General features: G+C 40.8%; 2 protein-coding genes across 2 annotated transcripts; one reads left to right on the forward strand and one right to left on the reverse strand.

The window, feature by feature from the left end:
- Window positions 1–1,692: 1,692 nt before the first annotated feature.
- tomm34 (translocase of outer mitochondrial membrane 34) lies at window positions 1,693–7,348 on the reverse strand. Its single transcript, XM_023799788.2, has 8 exons — window positions 7,085–7,348; window positions 6,792–6,925; window positions 5,935–6,034; window positions 5,083–5,235; window positions 4,394–4,551; window positions 4,021–4,162; window positions 3,384–3,510; window positions 1,693–3,088 (listed from the first exon to the last, which is right to left on the reverse strand). The coding sequence occupies exons 2-8, from the start codon at window positions 6,919–6,921 to the stop codon at window positions 2,987–2,989; spliced, it is 912 nt and encodes a 303-aa protein (XP_023655556.1). The 5' UTR covers window positions 6,922–6,925; window positions 7,085–7,348; the 3' UTR covers window positions 1,693–2,986.
- A 2,927-nt stretch (window positions 7,349–10,275) lies between these two features.
- On the forward strand, window positions 10,276–12,434 carry cox6c (cytochrome c oxidase subunit 6C). Its single transcript, XM_023799552.2, has 4 exons — window positions 10,276–10,427; window positions 11,731–11,845; window positions 12,081–12,212; window positions 12,329–12,434. Exons 2-3 carry the CDS (start codon window positions 11,741–11,743, stop codon window positions 12,204–12,206), a joined length of 231 nt encoding a protein of 76 aa, XP_023655320.1. The 5' UTR covers window positions 10,276–10,427; window positions 11,731–11,740; the 3' UTR covers window positions 12,207–12,212; window positions 12,329–12,434.
- Window positions 12,435–14,586: the final 2,152 nt, after the last annotated feature.

The following is a 14,586-nucleotide window of genomic DNA, read 5'->3' on the forward strand; positions in this document are numbered from 1 at the left end:
TATTACCTATAGGTTATTGATGTTCTTTTTCATTGCATTATTGCATTTAACAGTTGATTTTTTTCCAACATCTGCTCAAAAATAAATGTCTTGTATTGCCAGATTAACAAAAAATTGTATTGTTACAGTTTGTACTGTGAATTTATTCATATGTATTATACATCTCCTCCAATTTCAGCATCATTTAGTAAGACAAACTGGAGTCAGCTTTGACATGGCTCCTATTCTGTCTGCATGATGTGTTCCCAGAGTTCACACGAGTTCTGTTTGACGTCACTGGCACCTCTCCCGTTTGCACCTTTGCATTTGAAAAGGAGGATGCAGATGATGGCAGAAGGTGGGCTTTAACGCCAGTGCTCTGTGTACGCAGCATCTGCTGTGGGTTTGTGTTCAAAAAGGACAGATGGAGGAATGGATAAGTCACTTTCATAAGAAACACTCCCTTTGTGAATCCCGAGGCAATGAAAAAATGCCAAGGTCCATCAGAAAAAGACAATCAATTCGTTTTTTGCTCAATGAAGACAATTTTCATTATACAGAAATGACTTGACTGCTAGCCATAACTATTGATATAAACCATCACATGCAAACTATACCTGACTGTCATTAATATAATAATTGATACTTTATTGATCTCCATGGGGAAATTCTCTTTACGCCTCCCCTATCTTGCCCTCACTAGGTGACAGTGAGCTGGCTGCGAAGGGCAGCCACCTGTTGCGGCACCTAGGGGGCTGGGGGTTACGGGCCTTGTTCAATGGCCGAGGCTGAGCTTGAAGTGGTGAAATCCTGATTATAGCCACAGAGGCTTAGCCCACTGAACCACACCTCAAAGATCTTTAAATAGGATCATTATTTTTATACTTTCAGGTACGACCTTAATTTCCCTAACAGAAATATAAAGTGCAAATTCAGCTCATTGGCTCAGCGTGTAGCACTGAGTCTTGCACCTTCAGGGTTGTGGCTGTATAGTTCACATGTTCTCCCAGTGCCGTGTTAGTTTCCTAGCAGTTAATAGAGAGTCAGTTAGAATCATTTGCGTGACTAAATTGCCTGGACTGTATGTGTGCGTTGCACTTGCAATGTCTGGCATCCCATCTTGGTTGTGCCCCATGCTTCCTGGGATTGGCTCCAAGACACCCTGACCATGACGAATGCTTAGAAGATGGATGAATTATGAAATCTTAATCTCATTATTAATATTTTTAAGAGAAAAAAGAAAAAGAACATTCCTATTGTGAGTTAAGGTTATGTCATAGTCTTATGTCAAAGTCTGATATATGCAGTACTTTCTGGAAAATAATTTTATTGTAAATAGACACTGACCAGTTTTAGCAAGCACTGATGAACTTAACTTGGTCAGGAGCAGTATATAATAAAAGATTAATAAAATGTGCTATATAGGATGTCACACCAAAATTCAAAGGAAGCAAAAGCAGCTGAATATACACATGAATAAAAATATATACACTCCACTCAGGCACCACTTCCGCCTGGTTATTCATAAAACCATAAATGTATCTATGCATGTATGATTCACAGTTTCAATCCCCAACAATAAAAAATATTGCAGATCCTTGTAGATATATTTTAATGCATGTCACCATGCAGTAAACTCTCAAATGTCCAACCCACTAAAGTGCACCACAGTCTTCAGTCTTCACCATGGTAATACACACAAAATAAAGCATATTTACTTAAGCAATAACATCAAATATTTATTTGCATCTCTAATTCTTTTAATCCATGGAGTTACAACTTCCCCATTTATACAGCCAGATACTTTACACGCAGGAATCAGTTAAAGTGAAAACCACAAAGCCAGACGCTAGAACATCTTCATTCACAATCAAGCGATATACAAGTACTTTCCTTTCCTGGTGCTACAGACATGACTGGTAGCCCTCAGGTCAACTGACAGACAAAAATCAGCAGCATGTTTCATATGTAAGAGGCTGAGATATTTCCAAAAAAATAATAATAAAGAGGCTCGTCATTCATAGCAGGTCATTGTGTGGGTTTCACCTTCAAAATGCATCACAGCCTCACTAGTGAAACAAAAAATTGAATCAATCTAGCAGTGTTTCCTAACCCAGTCCTTGGGGGACTACAGACTACATTTTTGCTCCCTCCCAGCTCCCAGTAGCAAAAACGTGGACTGTGTGCAGGTCCCTAAGGACTGGATTGAGAAACAGTGATATGAAGTACCCACACACGTACTGTATCCTTACACTCTCTCATATTTAGTAGCTGGTGCCACATTAATGTGCGTGAGTCTCTGTGTTAGCAACACTGATTCCCTTAAACACAACACAGGGTCCTGAGGCAACGCCTACTCCAGGTTTGTTTCAGTTACACTGCCCCAAAACAATCTGGAATTACCTGTAATTAAACTGCCCATCTTTACTAATCTTCTCTGCCAAAAGGAGTATCTTCGGTCTGTTTTTGATGCAAGCTGTACAAATGTTTTCAAACCCTGAGGAGAGTTCTTACAACTAAGCGAAATAAAATACGGAAAGCAATTTACTTTACCCTAAAGGGTGAGAGGCATTGGAAAATAAGACTTTTCCAAACAAAACAGCTAATTAACTATCCTTACAAGTTATGAAAGTTATTTCCATCATGAAACAGAACTCGTAATATGTACACAATTTTAACAGTGGCTTAATTTGGAAATGGTCATTCAACACTAAACTTAATGTTTAAAATTCTGATTCATGTAATGCAATTTTGAAAACGCTGAAACTCCAAATGTCTGCATGTGTCCATTCTGTTGTAATATTATAAATAGACAAAGCTTAAATTTACAGTGCATAGATTTCCAGCCTTGCTGCAGAACAAGTAAAAACTTACAAAATACTACAAAAAAAACTAGACATATTTAATGTGATTAAATACCACAGAAAGATGAACTAAACAAGGGCAAAATAAGGGCACTTTAAAAACCCTGTTTAAATCAAAGAATTGGGGCCCAGAAGCACTGAAGTTACTTCATCTTCTGTACTTCCAGTTTTAATTTCTGTGCAGCTGTATTCTTCGGTTCAATTTTCAGCAGGGTGTTAAGGTCTTCAACACAAGCTTTGTAGTCCTGTGAGGAAGTGAGTGACCATTAAACATGGCAATATCTGACCGTCTGAATTATTCAAATTGACTTACGGCTTAAATAACTAGGAGCTGCTGCTTCTCATGACTGATGCTAATAGAACGGAATATTTAACACATACTGCCCGTTTCCACTGTGACAAGACAAAAGCCACTTAAAAGTAATAAATGGAAGCAGCCCTTCCTAGACAGATCAGACACTGCTGCATGGACATGGAGACGCCTCAGTGGTTATTTTGCAAAGAGCAATGGGTGATTTAAAAAGATCAAAATCGTCTTACTTTCAGCTCCTTGTGTGCCTGTGCTCGCCTGTATAGAGCCTTGACGTTATTGGGATCCAGTCGGAGGGCATCCAAACAGTCTCTTACCGCCTCCTTGTTCATCTTCAGAGAGAGGTAACAGAGCGCCCTGCGTGGTGGGCATATGGGAATGCTGGTGTTAAGGACCACAGTGTGTGTGGAAGAGCCGGCTGCAGACAGTGCACAGTGTATGCCCATGGATGACACAAAACCGACTTAACGTGAGACCAAAGACAGCCTGGAATTATTCTGTGGGGACATACTGCTTCTCTTCTCCCACTGCTCCAGTTTCACAGAAAGTACTGGAGTAAGCATCTCAGCCCCGTGAATTCTCTGAGACAGCAGTTTGACTATCAGAAGAGCCGTAAATGAAGAACCTAAGCTCCTAAACTACCCACTGGGGGGCACCACATGGATTTTCACATGTATTTAGGGGATGCTTTCATCCAAAAGCGCCGTGCATGTGAGAAAAGCCTGTGAGCACCCCTGGATAAGTGGGGGTTAAGGGACTTGTCCAAGGGGCCAGTAGAAAAATGATTATTCTGATGCCCATAGGATTTGAATCCACAACCTTGAAGAAGACTCCTCCCAGCATATGCTGAAGCCTTGATGTCCTCACCTGTTTGTGTAAGTCGTGACTTCTGCAGAGTTAAGCTTGAGGCTCTGGCTGTACTTCTCAATCGCCTTTCTATGCTCCCCCTTTTTCACCAGTGCATTGCCTTCTTCCTTTAAGGACAATGCTTGCTTTAAGGAATCCTCCCCTGTGTGTGGGGGGGGGGGGAGGGTCACAAAGAGATCACCTGTCTGTTTATCATACTCCTAAACACACTGTCAAACAGATCAGTCTTTCATATAGAGTGTTACGTGGGAGTAAAAATCTCACCCCCAAAATAACTCACCCCCAGTGAGACATACAAATTTAGTCGACTATGACTAGCGGTAATTTTTTATTTTTTTGGGCATATTTTAAAAAAGGAGGACAGGGCACTTACCAGGCTTCTCTGGTGCCCTCGTTCTATTGTGCTGTGCGTTTGGCACAGAAGATGCTGCCTGGCACGCCCTCTCCCGGACAGACAGCGGCACCGTGGGAATTGGGGGCAGATTCTCGCGCCAGGACAAGCCATCCTGCTCCGTCAGAGCCTTTGTCATTCTGAAAGATTAAGATGATTTTTAAAGGCTCTATACTGAAACAAGATGTTACTTAAACATGGCCCTTCAATGGTTCATACTAATATTAAACAAACTAAAAAAAAAAACAGAAAGCTTTTCTTTTTCAGGCAATGATTATTCAGAAATTCCCGCACCAGTAGGCTCAGTTTCTTCCACAAAACCATCACCATTCTGAACTCTCAACCCTTACCACTCAATAACGGACCTTTCTAAATATCAATAACTTTTCAGCTTCATGTATATTTCACCTGTTTATGTATTTATCTATTCTGTACATAACATATTTCATATATCATGTATCCCACATTTCTATAAAAAAAATATCAGTATTCATATCTATATTTGCTCCCTTGTAAATACATACCCTATAAATTCAAATTCCATATACATATATAGACACACACATATACATATATGTGTATTCACAGTATTTCACTGTAGCTGTACAATCACAATAAAATCTAATCTAATATCACAATTTCCACTGACACTAAGAAGATGAGACAATTACCTGTTTATTCCATCATGGGCGGCAGGAATGTTACAGTCTATCTGCAAAACGGTCTTGTAGTCGACATAAGCCAGCCGGTACCTCTCCACTGCTTCATAAGCAGCAGCGCGCCTCAGAAGGGATTTGATACCGAACGGAACCAGTTCCAGAGCACTGTCAAGTAAGACATGTTTACTGCGGTGAGGTGGGAAATGCTGTAGCACAGAAATGCAAAACCCAAAACACACAGGTACAATTAAGCAAAATGTATAGATTATCATAAAATCTCACATGGCCATGATGGGAAAACTGAACAAAGCCGTCTTAATCTATTGGCTCCTGAAAAATGTTAGCTTATACCCAGGGGCAGAACGTAGGGTGGTGGAAGGGTGAACAACCCTGGGCCCCGCACTCTAGGGGACACCTTTATGATCTCGACTTTTTTTTTTGTTTTCTAAGCAACAAAATATATAGATCAAACTTAACTGATTGGTAAGTGTTACCGTTGGCATCCTGCACATTGATTAGCATATTATTGATATTCCTTCGCTTTTAATTCCTTCTCGTTTCTTTTGGCTCCAAAAAAACAGTTTGCATGGCCCAATTAAGGGGCCACCTATCCATATCAGTCTAGGGTCCCCAGAGAAGTTAGTCCACCCCTGTTTACGCCATAACTTTCATTCCCATACATTCCCTTTTCATCACTACCTTTTGCTTAGATTTGCTTGAGCACCTCATGCATCAACTGCGATGCTTTCAATACACTATAGATCTGATAAGCTTACAAAACAACACACATAACAGATAACGTTCTTTATATTCAAATGGCTACCTCATTGAGTAGGAGTGACGGACTTGAAGTTGTAAACTTACGCTGTGCAGTCCTTTATGCACTCGGCACAGTTCCCGTCCTTCAGATAACTGGCGGCCCGGTTTGAGTACAGGATGCCTAGATCTTCCTGGTTATTCTTACCTATGCATGTGTCCAACAACAAAAGGAAACTTTGCAGCATAAGCATAGTACTAAATATATGCCTTGACAATCATTTAAAATTTAGCTGAAATGGTTTTCAGTGAATTTGTATATGCGAGCATTTATGCTAGCTGATTAACTGATTCATACCTTATTAACACTAACTGAATGAAAAATGATGACACTCAAGAGCCTCATTCCCAATCCAAAAGATCCCGTAACATGCCCATGTCCATCATAACAATAAACATCTTCTACACTCACAATTTAACATTTTAAGCCAAGCTCTAGAGAAAACCCTAAAAATAGACTTCACTAATGAAAATTATACATAAGTTTTCCCAAAAGTATAAAGCCTTTTAAAAACCCTATAACACGACACGAACGTGTACCTATAATTCATTTAAAGTGTTCGATTAAAAAACACACAACAGTCTTGACATGCATGGCTAATTTAATTTTGGTACCTTGGACATTTTCGGTCAAAAGACTTATTGCCCTGCTTAGTTCTAAATCCATTCCCACGTACAGACATATGTTCCTGACCCACCTCCAGGACTAAGTCTGATACCAGAAGGTTCATAGAGGCGAATCCTCATTCACTTAGGTTTAATTCGGCTCATCTGATCAAACTTATCGATTAAAGATGAGGACAGAACCCCCCCCCGGAGTACATATCGCCGTCTCAGACGCACTCGCCGACCAGAGGTTCAGTTACAGTACGAGCGGCGATCCTTCTAGAAACGGCCGCCCTAACCTGACTTCACCAGAAGCGCAATGGCCTGCGAGTAGAGAGCGGAGGCCTCGCCGTACTGCCCGTGCTTGAAATGCTCGTTGCCGGAGTCTTTGAGCTCAGCCCAGGACTGCGAGCGCCGTTTCTGTGGCATCTTTCTGTGGTGAAAACAAAAGAACAAAGTGGAGTCCAGCCGCTTAGCCGCCTTAGTGTGCATAACTAGTAACTAACCGGTCTTACTCAGCGATAGTTGAAACGGAGAGGCGTGAGCTGTTAGAGCGATATTAACTTTCTTTTATCGTTAAAATTATACTTACGATTGAGAAATTTAAAAAAATCCTGTCAAAGGCGCTTTAAAATGCCTTTCGGTGAAGAAAAAGGAAGAATTTCGCGTCGGCTATTTCCCAGCACCCTTGTGAAGCCGGCTGCGCAGCTACTTAGGCTCCTAGCGAAGTGCCGGCTGCGTCCCCATGCGGCGCGTGCTGCCTCGCGCTGCTCCTCCTCTTCTCGCTCGTCTAAGGTTTCATTTTCGCTCCTCGGTATGGAGATGGCGATGCCAGCAAGCGTCTCTATTTCTGTAGGCCGCCCATTCCTGTGGGGCGTTTGCAGCGGCAGTGCTCCGCAGCCGGCTTGCTGCACCGCCCAACACTTGGTGGTCGAGTGTCATCATAAAGATGCGAACTTTTATTGCACGCACAATGATAATGATGGGGACTCATTTATAAATATATATATATATATATATAAATAAAATAAAGACTTTTCACTAATCTTCCAAAAACACATCTCTATGACACAACATTTATCTGGTGATGCTCCCAGGGCTGTATCACACTTGTCTGATGCTTACAGGGTTCAGGTGTTAAAAAATCCTCTCAGTTTGCATGTTCTTCTCATGTCATATGGATTTCTAGCTAAAATCCTATGGTCACCAGTGTGATTTCACCATTGGGCTCATGAGCAAGGTCCTGTCACTGTCTGACCCTGCTCTCTCAAATGTATGTCACTTTGGATAAAATAAATGTAATGTAATTGGTGCCTAAATTGCCTCTTTTGTGTGTGTGCTTTGTAATACACCAGCCTTGTGCTCTCTGCTGACTGGAATAAGCATCAGGCCGCTATGCTCAGGTTAAGCCACTGTGCAACCCCTTTGTGACTGTATTTTGGATGAGATTGTCTCCTAACACAAATATTATTTTCCCAACATACCATACTGAGGAAAAATCACACAAATAACTTTAGCGTATAACAGCAAAGAAGGAGTATTGCACATATCTTTCCATACAGTATGTTAGTATAATGTATATATGTCAATAAGCAGCATAAAGAAATGCTCTGAATGGTTCCCACTCTTAGCCCTGGCTATATATAGTATAAACAGCTTGTTTTTAACCAATCAATTATTTAGTTATGATGGGTCTGTTAAAAACATTAATGTATATGGTGAATTTGTAATTTGATGTCTCATGTGATATCTATGTATATTAATTGGTATGTATACTAACTTCAGTTAACTGCACTTCACAATTTTTCACAAAGATAGATTAGGTATGTGAAAGTACTGTTCAGAATTTAATAAATGACGTTACTAATTAGGATGACACAAAAAGAGTCACACAAAGTAATTGTAGGTAGTCTTGGGCTGCTCACTTTTTGCAGACGATGGAGCTATATGGACGCGTGGTAGGAATGTTAAATTTCTCATTAAAAAGGTACAGAATGCAGTCTCTAAAATTGAGCAATGGTCATATAAATGGAGTTTTAAGTTTTCTGTTGATAAAACAACCGTAATGCTTTTTACAAAGAAAAGAAATCAAGAGGTTAAACTGAAATTGTACAACCAGGAGCTGGAGAGAGTGAAGCAGTTTAAATTCCTAGGGATATGGTTTGATGACAAGGTAACCTGGACAGTGCATATTCAGAAGATTATTGAAAAATGTAAAAAAGTATTGAATGTCATGAGGTGTTTAGTCGGGTGTGAATGGGGGGCAGACAGACAGTCTTTGAAAACGGTTTATATAAACCTTATACGATCTACAGTTGATTATGGTTGTATAGTTTATGGATCAGCCTCCGACACGGTTCTTAGGAAATTAGATGCTATTCAATATCAAGCTCTGCGGTTAATCACGGGTGCAATGAAAACAACTCCTACGTCAGCTTTACAGGTAGAGGTGGGTGAAATGCCTCTAGCATTGAGAAGACTTCAGTTGTCGTTAAATTACTGGGTTAGCCTGCAGGGCCATAGTCAAAACCATCCTACACGGGCAATTTTACGATCCTGCTGGGAGAAGGAAAAAGCTGTTTGTAAAACGTTTGGGTGGACGGTTGAACAGGAAGCTGCAGAAGTCGGGATAAATAATTTAGACATAAGCCCAGTAGTGCCATTGCCCGTCATACCGCCTTGGATTTTACCTAATGCCGTGGTGGATTTAACTCTACTTGGAAAAAAGACTACAGATGAGAATTTCATTTGTAATTCATTAACGGTTCAGGAGTATATAGAGGGTTTTTGTGACTATATAAAAGTTTACACTGATGCGTCCCGGAGTCCGTCGGGTCAGACGGGAGTAGCAGTTGTAATCCCAGAATTCAAAATTAAAATAGGAAGAAAACTAAATGACGGACTATCAGTCTACACAGCAGAAATGATTGCATTGCTACTTGCGGTAGAATGGATTGAGGAGACTAGACCATTACGAACCGTAGTGTGCTCAGATTCCAGTTCATCCTTAGCTAGTTTACTAGGAAATCATTCAGACAGCCGTCCTGATATTGTACTAGAACTTCAACAAGTACTATATCACATTCAGATGATGGGATTGGTAGTTGTGTTTCTCTGGGTACCTGCACATGTAGGGGTGGAAGGAAATGAAATGGCAGATGTGAAGGCCAAAGAAACAGCAAAACAGAATAACATTGACATGATAGTATCCTATAGTAAATCAGAGGTTAAAAGTATTATCAAAAGGAAAGTTAAAGAAAGTTGGCAAAAACTGTGGGACGGTGATGTGAAAGGTAGATGGTTCTACGGCATTCAAAGGAAGGTAGGAGAAGCTGGACGAAGTACTGGAAGAAGTAGACTACACGAAAGGATAATAACTAGACTACGGCTGGGACACTCGGGACTTAATGCTACACTACGCATAATGGGGAAACATGACACAGGACAGTGTGAATTCTGTGGGGACAGTGAAACAGTGGAACATGTAATGATTCATTGTAGGAGGTACCATACCGAAAGGACGGAATTAATACGGAGTCTTGAACGGGAAAAAGTGCAGTACTCACTTGTGGATTTATTACGGAAAAGCCCTGCCGATGTGTGGTTTAAGTATATTTTTCAGTATTTAAGGGTAACTGGGTTGGATAAAAGAATTTAAGAGTTTTTTTTTTTTTTTGAGTTTGAGTTTGAGTTTGACTGTCTGATTCACACTCCCTACCGGTTGGTGGCGGTAATGCACCACAAAGTTGTTTGACAGCCGCCATAAAACAGCAAGCAGAAGAAGAAGAATTGTAGGTAGTCCTCCGCGTCGCGAGGTGGCAGCAAAGTTTTGATGTGACATAAGCGGTATCCTTTCACATTCGGAAGAAGTGGATCTGAGTTTCCCAGATTGTGCTCACCGTCTGTACTTGTGTTGAAGGTCGAGAACTCAAAAGGTGAGGATTTAAATTTAATGGTGTGTTTAAAATGGGTTTTCATTTTCTTATTATTTTTCATTTGTCTCGATGCAGTCATATATGCTGAAGTTGCTGTGAATAACGTAATTATTTAATGTGAATGCATTTTTGGTACGCATGGGCCGTGGTAGGTCATATAGTCGGTTACCTAGCTTCCTCGCTTGCTTACATTTCTTTTATACAGTGTTATGTTAATATGTTTCACTGGAGAAATACTAAATCACCCAACGTTTACTTGGATATACGTCTTGTACTCATGAATGTTAGCATGCAGGACGGGAATTTCGTGACCGAAATGGTGTTATAAATATGGAAGTAGAACGAGTCTAGAAATCTAAAAGCACTTGGCTATTTTTAATATGTCCACTCAATTTAATACATTTATTTATTTTCAAATAGCGGATTTGACATTTCAGACTGTTTAACTCTCTACCGGAAGTTAAATGAATTTTGCGTCAATAGTATATGAACAATTCAGTAGGTTTGGGCCGCATGTTGCAGCAAAATGGGAATTCTTCTAAAATTAGCTCCGGGAGTTCGTGGAAATAGATGTTCATGACAATAGTGAGACCTGCAAAGATATATTGACCGTAATCTTGGGCAGCCTTGTTCTCCAGTCAACTGAAACAAAATTCCGATTCCAAACTGGAGGAAAGTACGATCTTCCTAACATTCACTTGCTCTTTGTCTGAGAAGCCGTAACAGAATATCGGTTTATAGGGTTGTTACAATGCAAAATACCCACATAAGAGAACAATTACAGTCCCGTAAAACCTCAGTTTTAGGAACCCCAACAGAAACGTCAACGCAATGCACGGGGTAATACACTTCGTAAGGCGGCCTGTCCTCTGCAGTCCATCTAATTTTTGCCTAATTCACTGTCGAAGACTGTCGGAATATAGCGCTGGTAATCTTACTGAAGTGATTCACTGTCTTCTCAAATTCTTAAAAATACAGTCTTTTACTGAGGAATACATGACATATTGCAATTTTGCATCAAAGAAAATGTAATATGGATTTTTGTGCTGCTCTGACCTTTATTATGGTTGTCCTTAACACAGGGAACAATGTTCTGAAATGAGAATGCTGAATTCAGTTTACTCAGTGGTATTCGTCATTAAATGCTTACTAAAAGGTACTTGGCCACATAGGCCAATGTTCATGAAACTGGACAGACAACAGATTCATCATCTAATGCTAATAAATCAAAATTCTTGTGTGCATTTACTGTATATGTTTAAACGTGTATTAACAAAAGCAATTACATTTTGTGAACCAACAGGGACTTCACGATGTCTCTGGCCAAGCCAGTAATGCGGGGACTTCTTGCAAAGCGGCTGAGGTTCCATCTGCCAGTTGCTTTTGTTGTGTGTCTGAGTCTTGCTGCAGCCGTTAAGGTTAGATTGCTGTATCGTGTGTGTGTGTGTGCATGTGGGGCTCGCTGGAGCTCCCTGCTATATGATTTACCAGCAGTAGCAAAGATCTGTGTGTATCTCAGAAGCATACTAAGATAAAACAGGATGAAACAAATCATATATTGGCTTTAAAACCCAATTCTACTAAGCACTCAGTACTATAACCTTCTGGTTCTACTCCCTTATTAAATGGTTTAATCTCCACTTCTCCACCCAGTTTGGAGTCACAGAACCCAGGAAACGGGCATATGCTGAATTCTACAAGAACTATGATGCCAATAAAGAGTTCAACAGCATGAGGGAAGCTGGCATTTTTGAGAGCGTCAGGCCCTCTGGCGAATAAACCTCTGTAAGTACCTCAAGCAGTGAACATTAATTGTCCATTATTTCTTCAATCTGCTTCATTTCAGAACCAGTCTATAGAATGACTAAGTCTATTTATGGTGTAATTGTGTTTTTTTGCAGGTCTGCCCTTACTGGTCTGAGCCTCTGCCAGCTCTATAATGGTGTGATGTTGAAGATGTTGACATTGTTTTCCCAATAAATCTAATAAACATTCTACTCTAATGTAGCACTGTTTTTTACTTTTTCTAAACATATTTTCCTGAAAATGTCCCTTTCAGAGAATTCAAATATGGAACCAATAATGAGAGGCTTTCATATTGTATAGAGAAGCACAGCTCAGTAGTTGACATGCTGTGTGGTGATTGCATATCCCATCTGAGACTGTACGAGTTTCCTCCTACAGTCATGTGCTGTATTGACTTTTTTTTTGTATGTGTGTGCCTGGGAAACGTGGAAAAAACATTTCTTTAAAGTGTTCGATTCTGTGTTCTGCACTTTTTTTGGTGTTTTTAGCTGGCTAGTGCTTCATCTTCTGTGATGCAGAATGCCCAGCAGCCTGGACCAAACCTCAGACTCTCACTCATGCTAGTCATTCCTGGGCCAGTCGGCAGATATAATCCCTCCAGCATGTCCTGGGTATGTTCTAGCGCCCTTGAGAGCTGACCAGATGGCATCCTTATAAGTTGCCCAAACCACCTCAACTGACTCCTCTCGATCCAAAGGAGGAGCAGCCCTTTTTCAAAATCTCTCTAGATCTCTATACACATGGTGAGCATGGTTATCTAAACACTTCAGACCACCTCAGTGCCTGCAAAGCTTCAGTCGTCAAACCCATCCACCTGTTAGTATCACATTCCTATTTACTGTCACCTGTGAACAAGACCCCACAGTACTCCTTCACGAAAGACTATTCCCATAGCTGGAAAGAAGCTATCCACTCATTTCTCAGGCAGATGCTAATTCTAATTTCTTTGTTACACTTCAGACTGCTGAAGGACATGTTGGAAGTCCTGGTCACATCAGGCCAAAAATACAAAGTCATCTGCAAATAGCAGTGATGTCACTTTCAGCTCGCCGTATTGGGTACCCTTCCATTTATGGCAGTGCCATGAAATTCTGCACAAAAAATCAGAAATGAGTGGAGATTAGACTGAATAGCAAAGCAGTAGTGGACCTGGAATGCAGTATTCCTGCAGCACCTCCCATAGTACCCTCTGGTTCCTCTTTCTAAAGAGGGACAAACACCATTGTCAGATTAGAGGTGCTTTACCTGCTTTTCATGCGTCATATCTAAATTTTAGTTGTTCACTGTCAGCTGTAATTGTATATCAGCATTAATATTTCAGTCTTAATGGGGATACAGGATGATGTCGGACATTTCAGACCCAGAACTAACATGGATACTGAACCATACTGGTGGGGGCTTTGTAAGTCCTGGGATATCCCTCACAGTGTTCTTGTCAGCGCAAATAATGCCATCCACTGTTTGGTTTCTAAGTTTGTCAAATGCATTATTACTTTTATATTATAGGTCTAACTAGCTGAGGGCTGGGTGGGTCAGGAGGTGGGGTGTTGAGGTTGGTGTGGCAAAGGTCCTGGGTTCAAGCCTGCGACTAGACAGTCAATACTTTTGTGGGTTATGACTCTGCTCATGATTAGATGGTTGATGGTTCAAATCCCATGGCTGACATAGTGATATCACCATTGGGCCCTTGAGCAAGGCCCTTAAACCCAATTACTCTAGGGGTCCTAGCTGCTAGCCAACCATAGGTGTGTTACGTTTCGCCGGATACGAGCCGGCAAACAAGGGAGCAGAGTCGTCGATGAGGACAACACGGGGTTTATTTCAGGAACAGGCAGGACAAGAGGGGAAGCACGACAACGAACAATACAACATCAATGACTGATCTGGGCATACTGACTTAGACGCGGACTAAATACGCAAGACAGGCTGAACTGAACAAGCAACAGGTGATCACAATCAGGAATTAACACGAGGCAATGAGGGGGGCGTGGCACACACGAGGATCGTACGAGTTGGGCGAGACAAGGTGTTACTCATTGGGATCGACAGGTGGAATATATTCAAAACTGTGGTGTTTGTCCCACCCAACATTTTCCAGGATTTTGGTTTTAAAAATATGAATAAATTTGTCTGGAGAATTTGGTTATCTAACCAACAGACAAGGGAAAACATTTTTAGCCAATGATTTCAGTTGCATACACATAAATAAATTTATACTGTGAAAACTGAAATGTAAGGGTAGCCTATACATTAAGGGGTTGGACAATAAAAGTGAAACACCTGGTCAATAGTATTTGATGTTTCACACCTATATATGCATGGCCTGGTGACCAATCTTCCCTGATTGCACATT

This window comes from Paramormyrops kingsleyae, chromosome 8, assembly GCF_048594095.1.
Source record: "Paramormyrops kingsleyae isolate MSU_618 chromosome 8, PKINGS_0.4, whole genome shotgun sequence".
In the NCBI taxonomy this organism is placed as follows: domain Eukaryota; kingdom Metazoa; phylum Chordata; class Actinopteri; order Osteoglossiformes; family Mormyridae; genus Paramormyrops; species Paramormyrops kingsleyae.

Coding starts and splice junctions, on each gene's coding strand:
- tomm34 (XM_023799788.2), bottom strand. CDS start 6,921: ATGCCACAGAAACGGCGCTCGCAGTCCTGGGCTGAGCTCAAAGACTCC. Junction 4,552..5,082: donor GCCCATGATGGAATAAACAG/GTAATTGTCTCA, acceptor TTAATCTTTCAG/AATGACAAAGGCTCTGACGG. Junction 4,163..4,393: donor GAGGGCACCAGAGAAGCCTG/GTAAGTGCCCTG, acceptor CCCCACACACAG/GGGAGGATTCCTTAAAGCAA.
- cox6c (XM_023799552.2), top strand. CDS start 11,741: ATGTCTCTGGCCAAGCCAGTAATGCGGGGACTTCTTGCAAAGCGGCTG. Junction 11,846..12,080: donor GTCTTGCTGCAGCCGTTAAG/GTTAGATTGCTG, acceptor TTCTCCACCCAG/TTTGGAGTCACAGAACCCAG.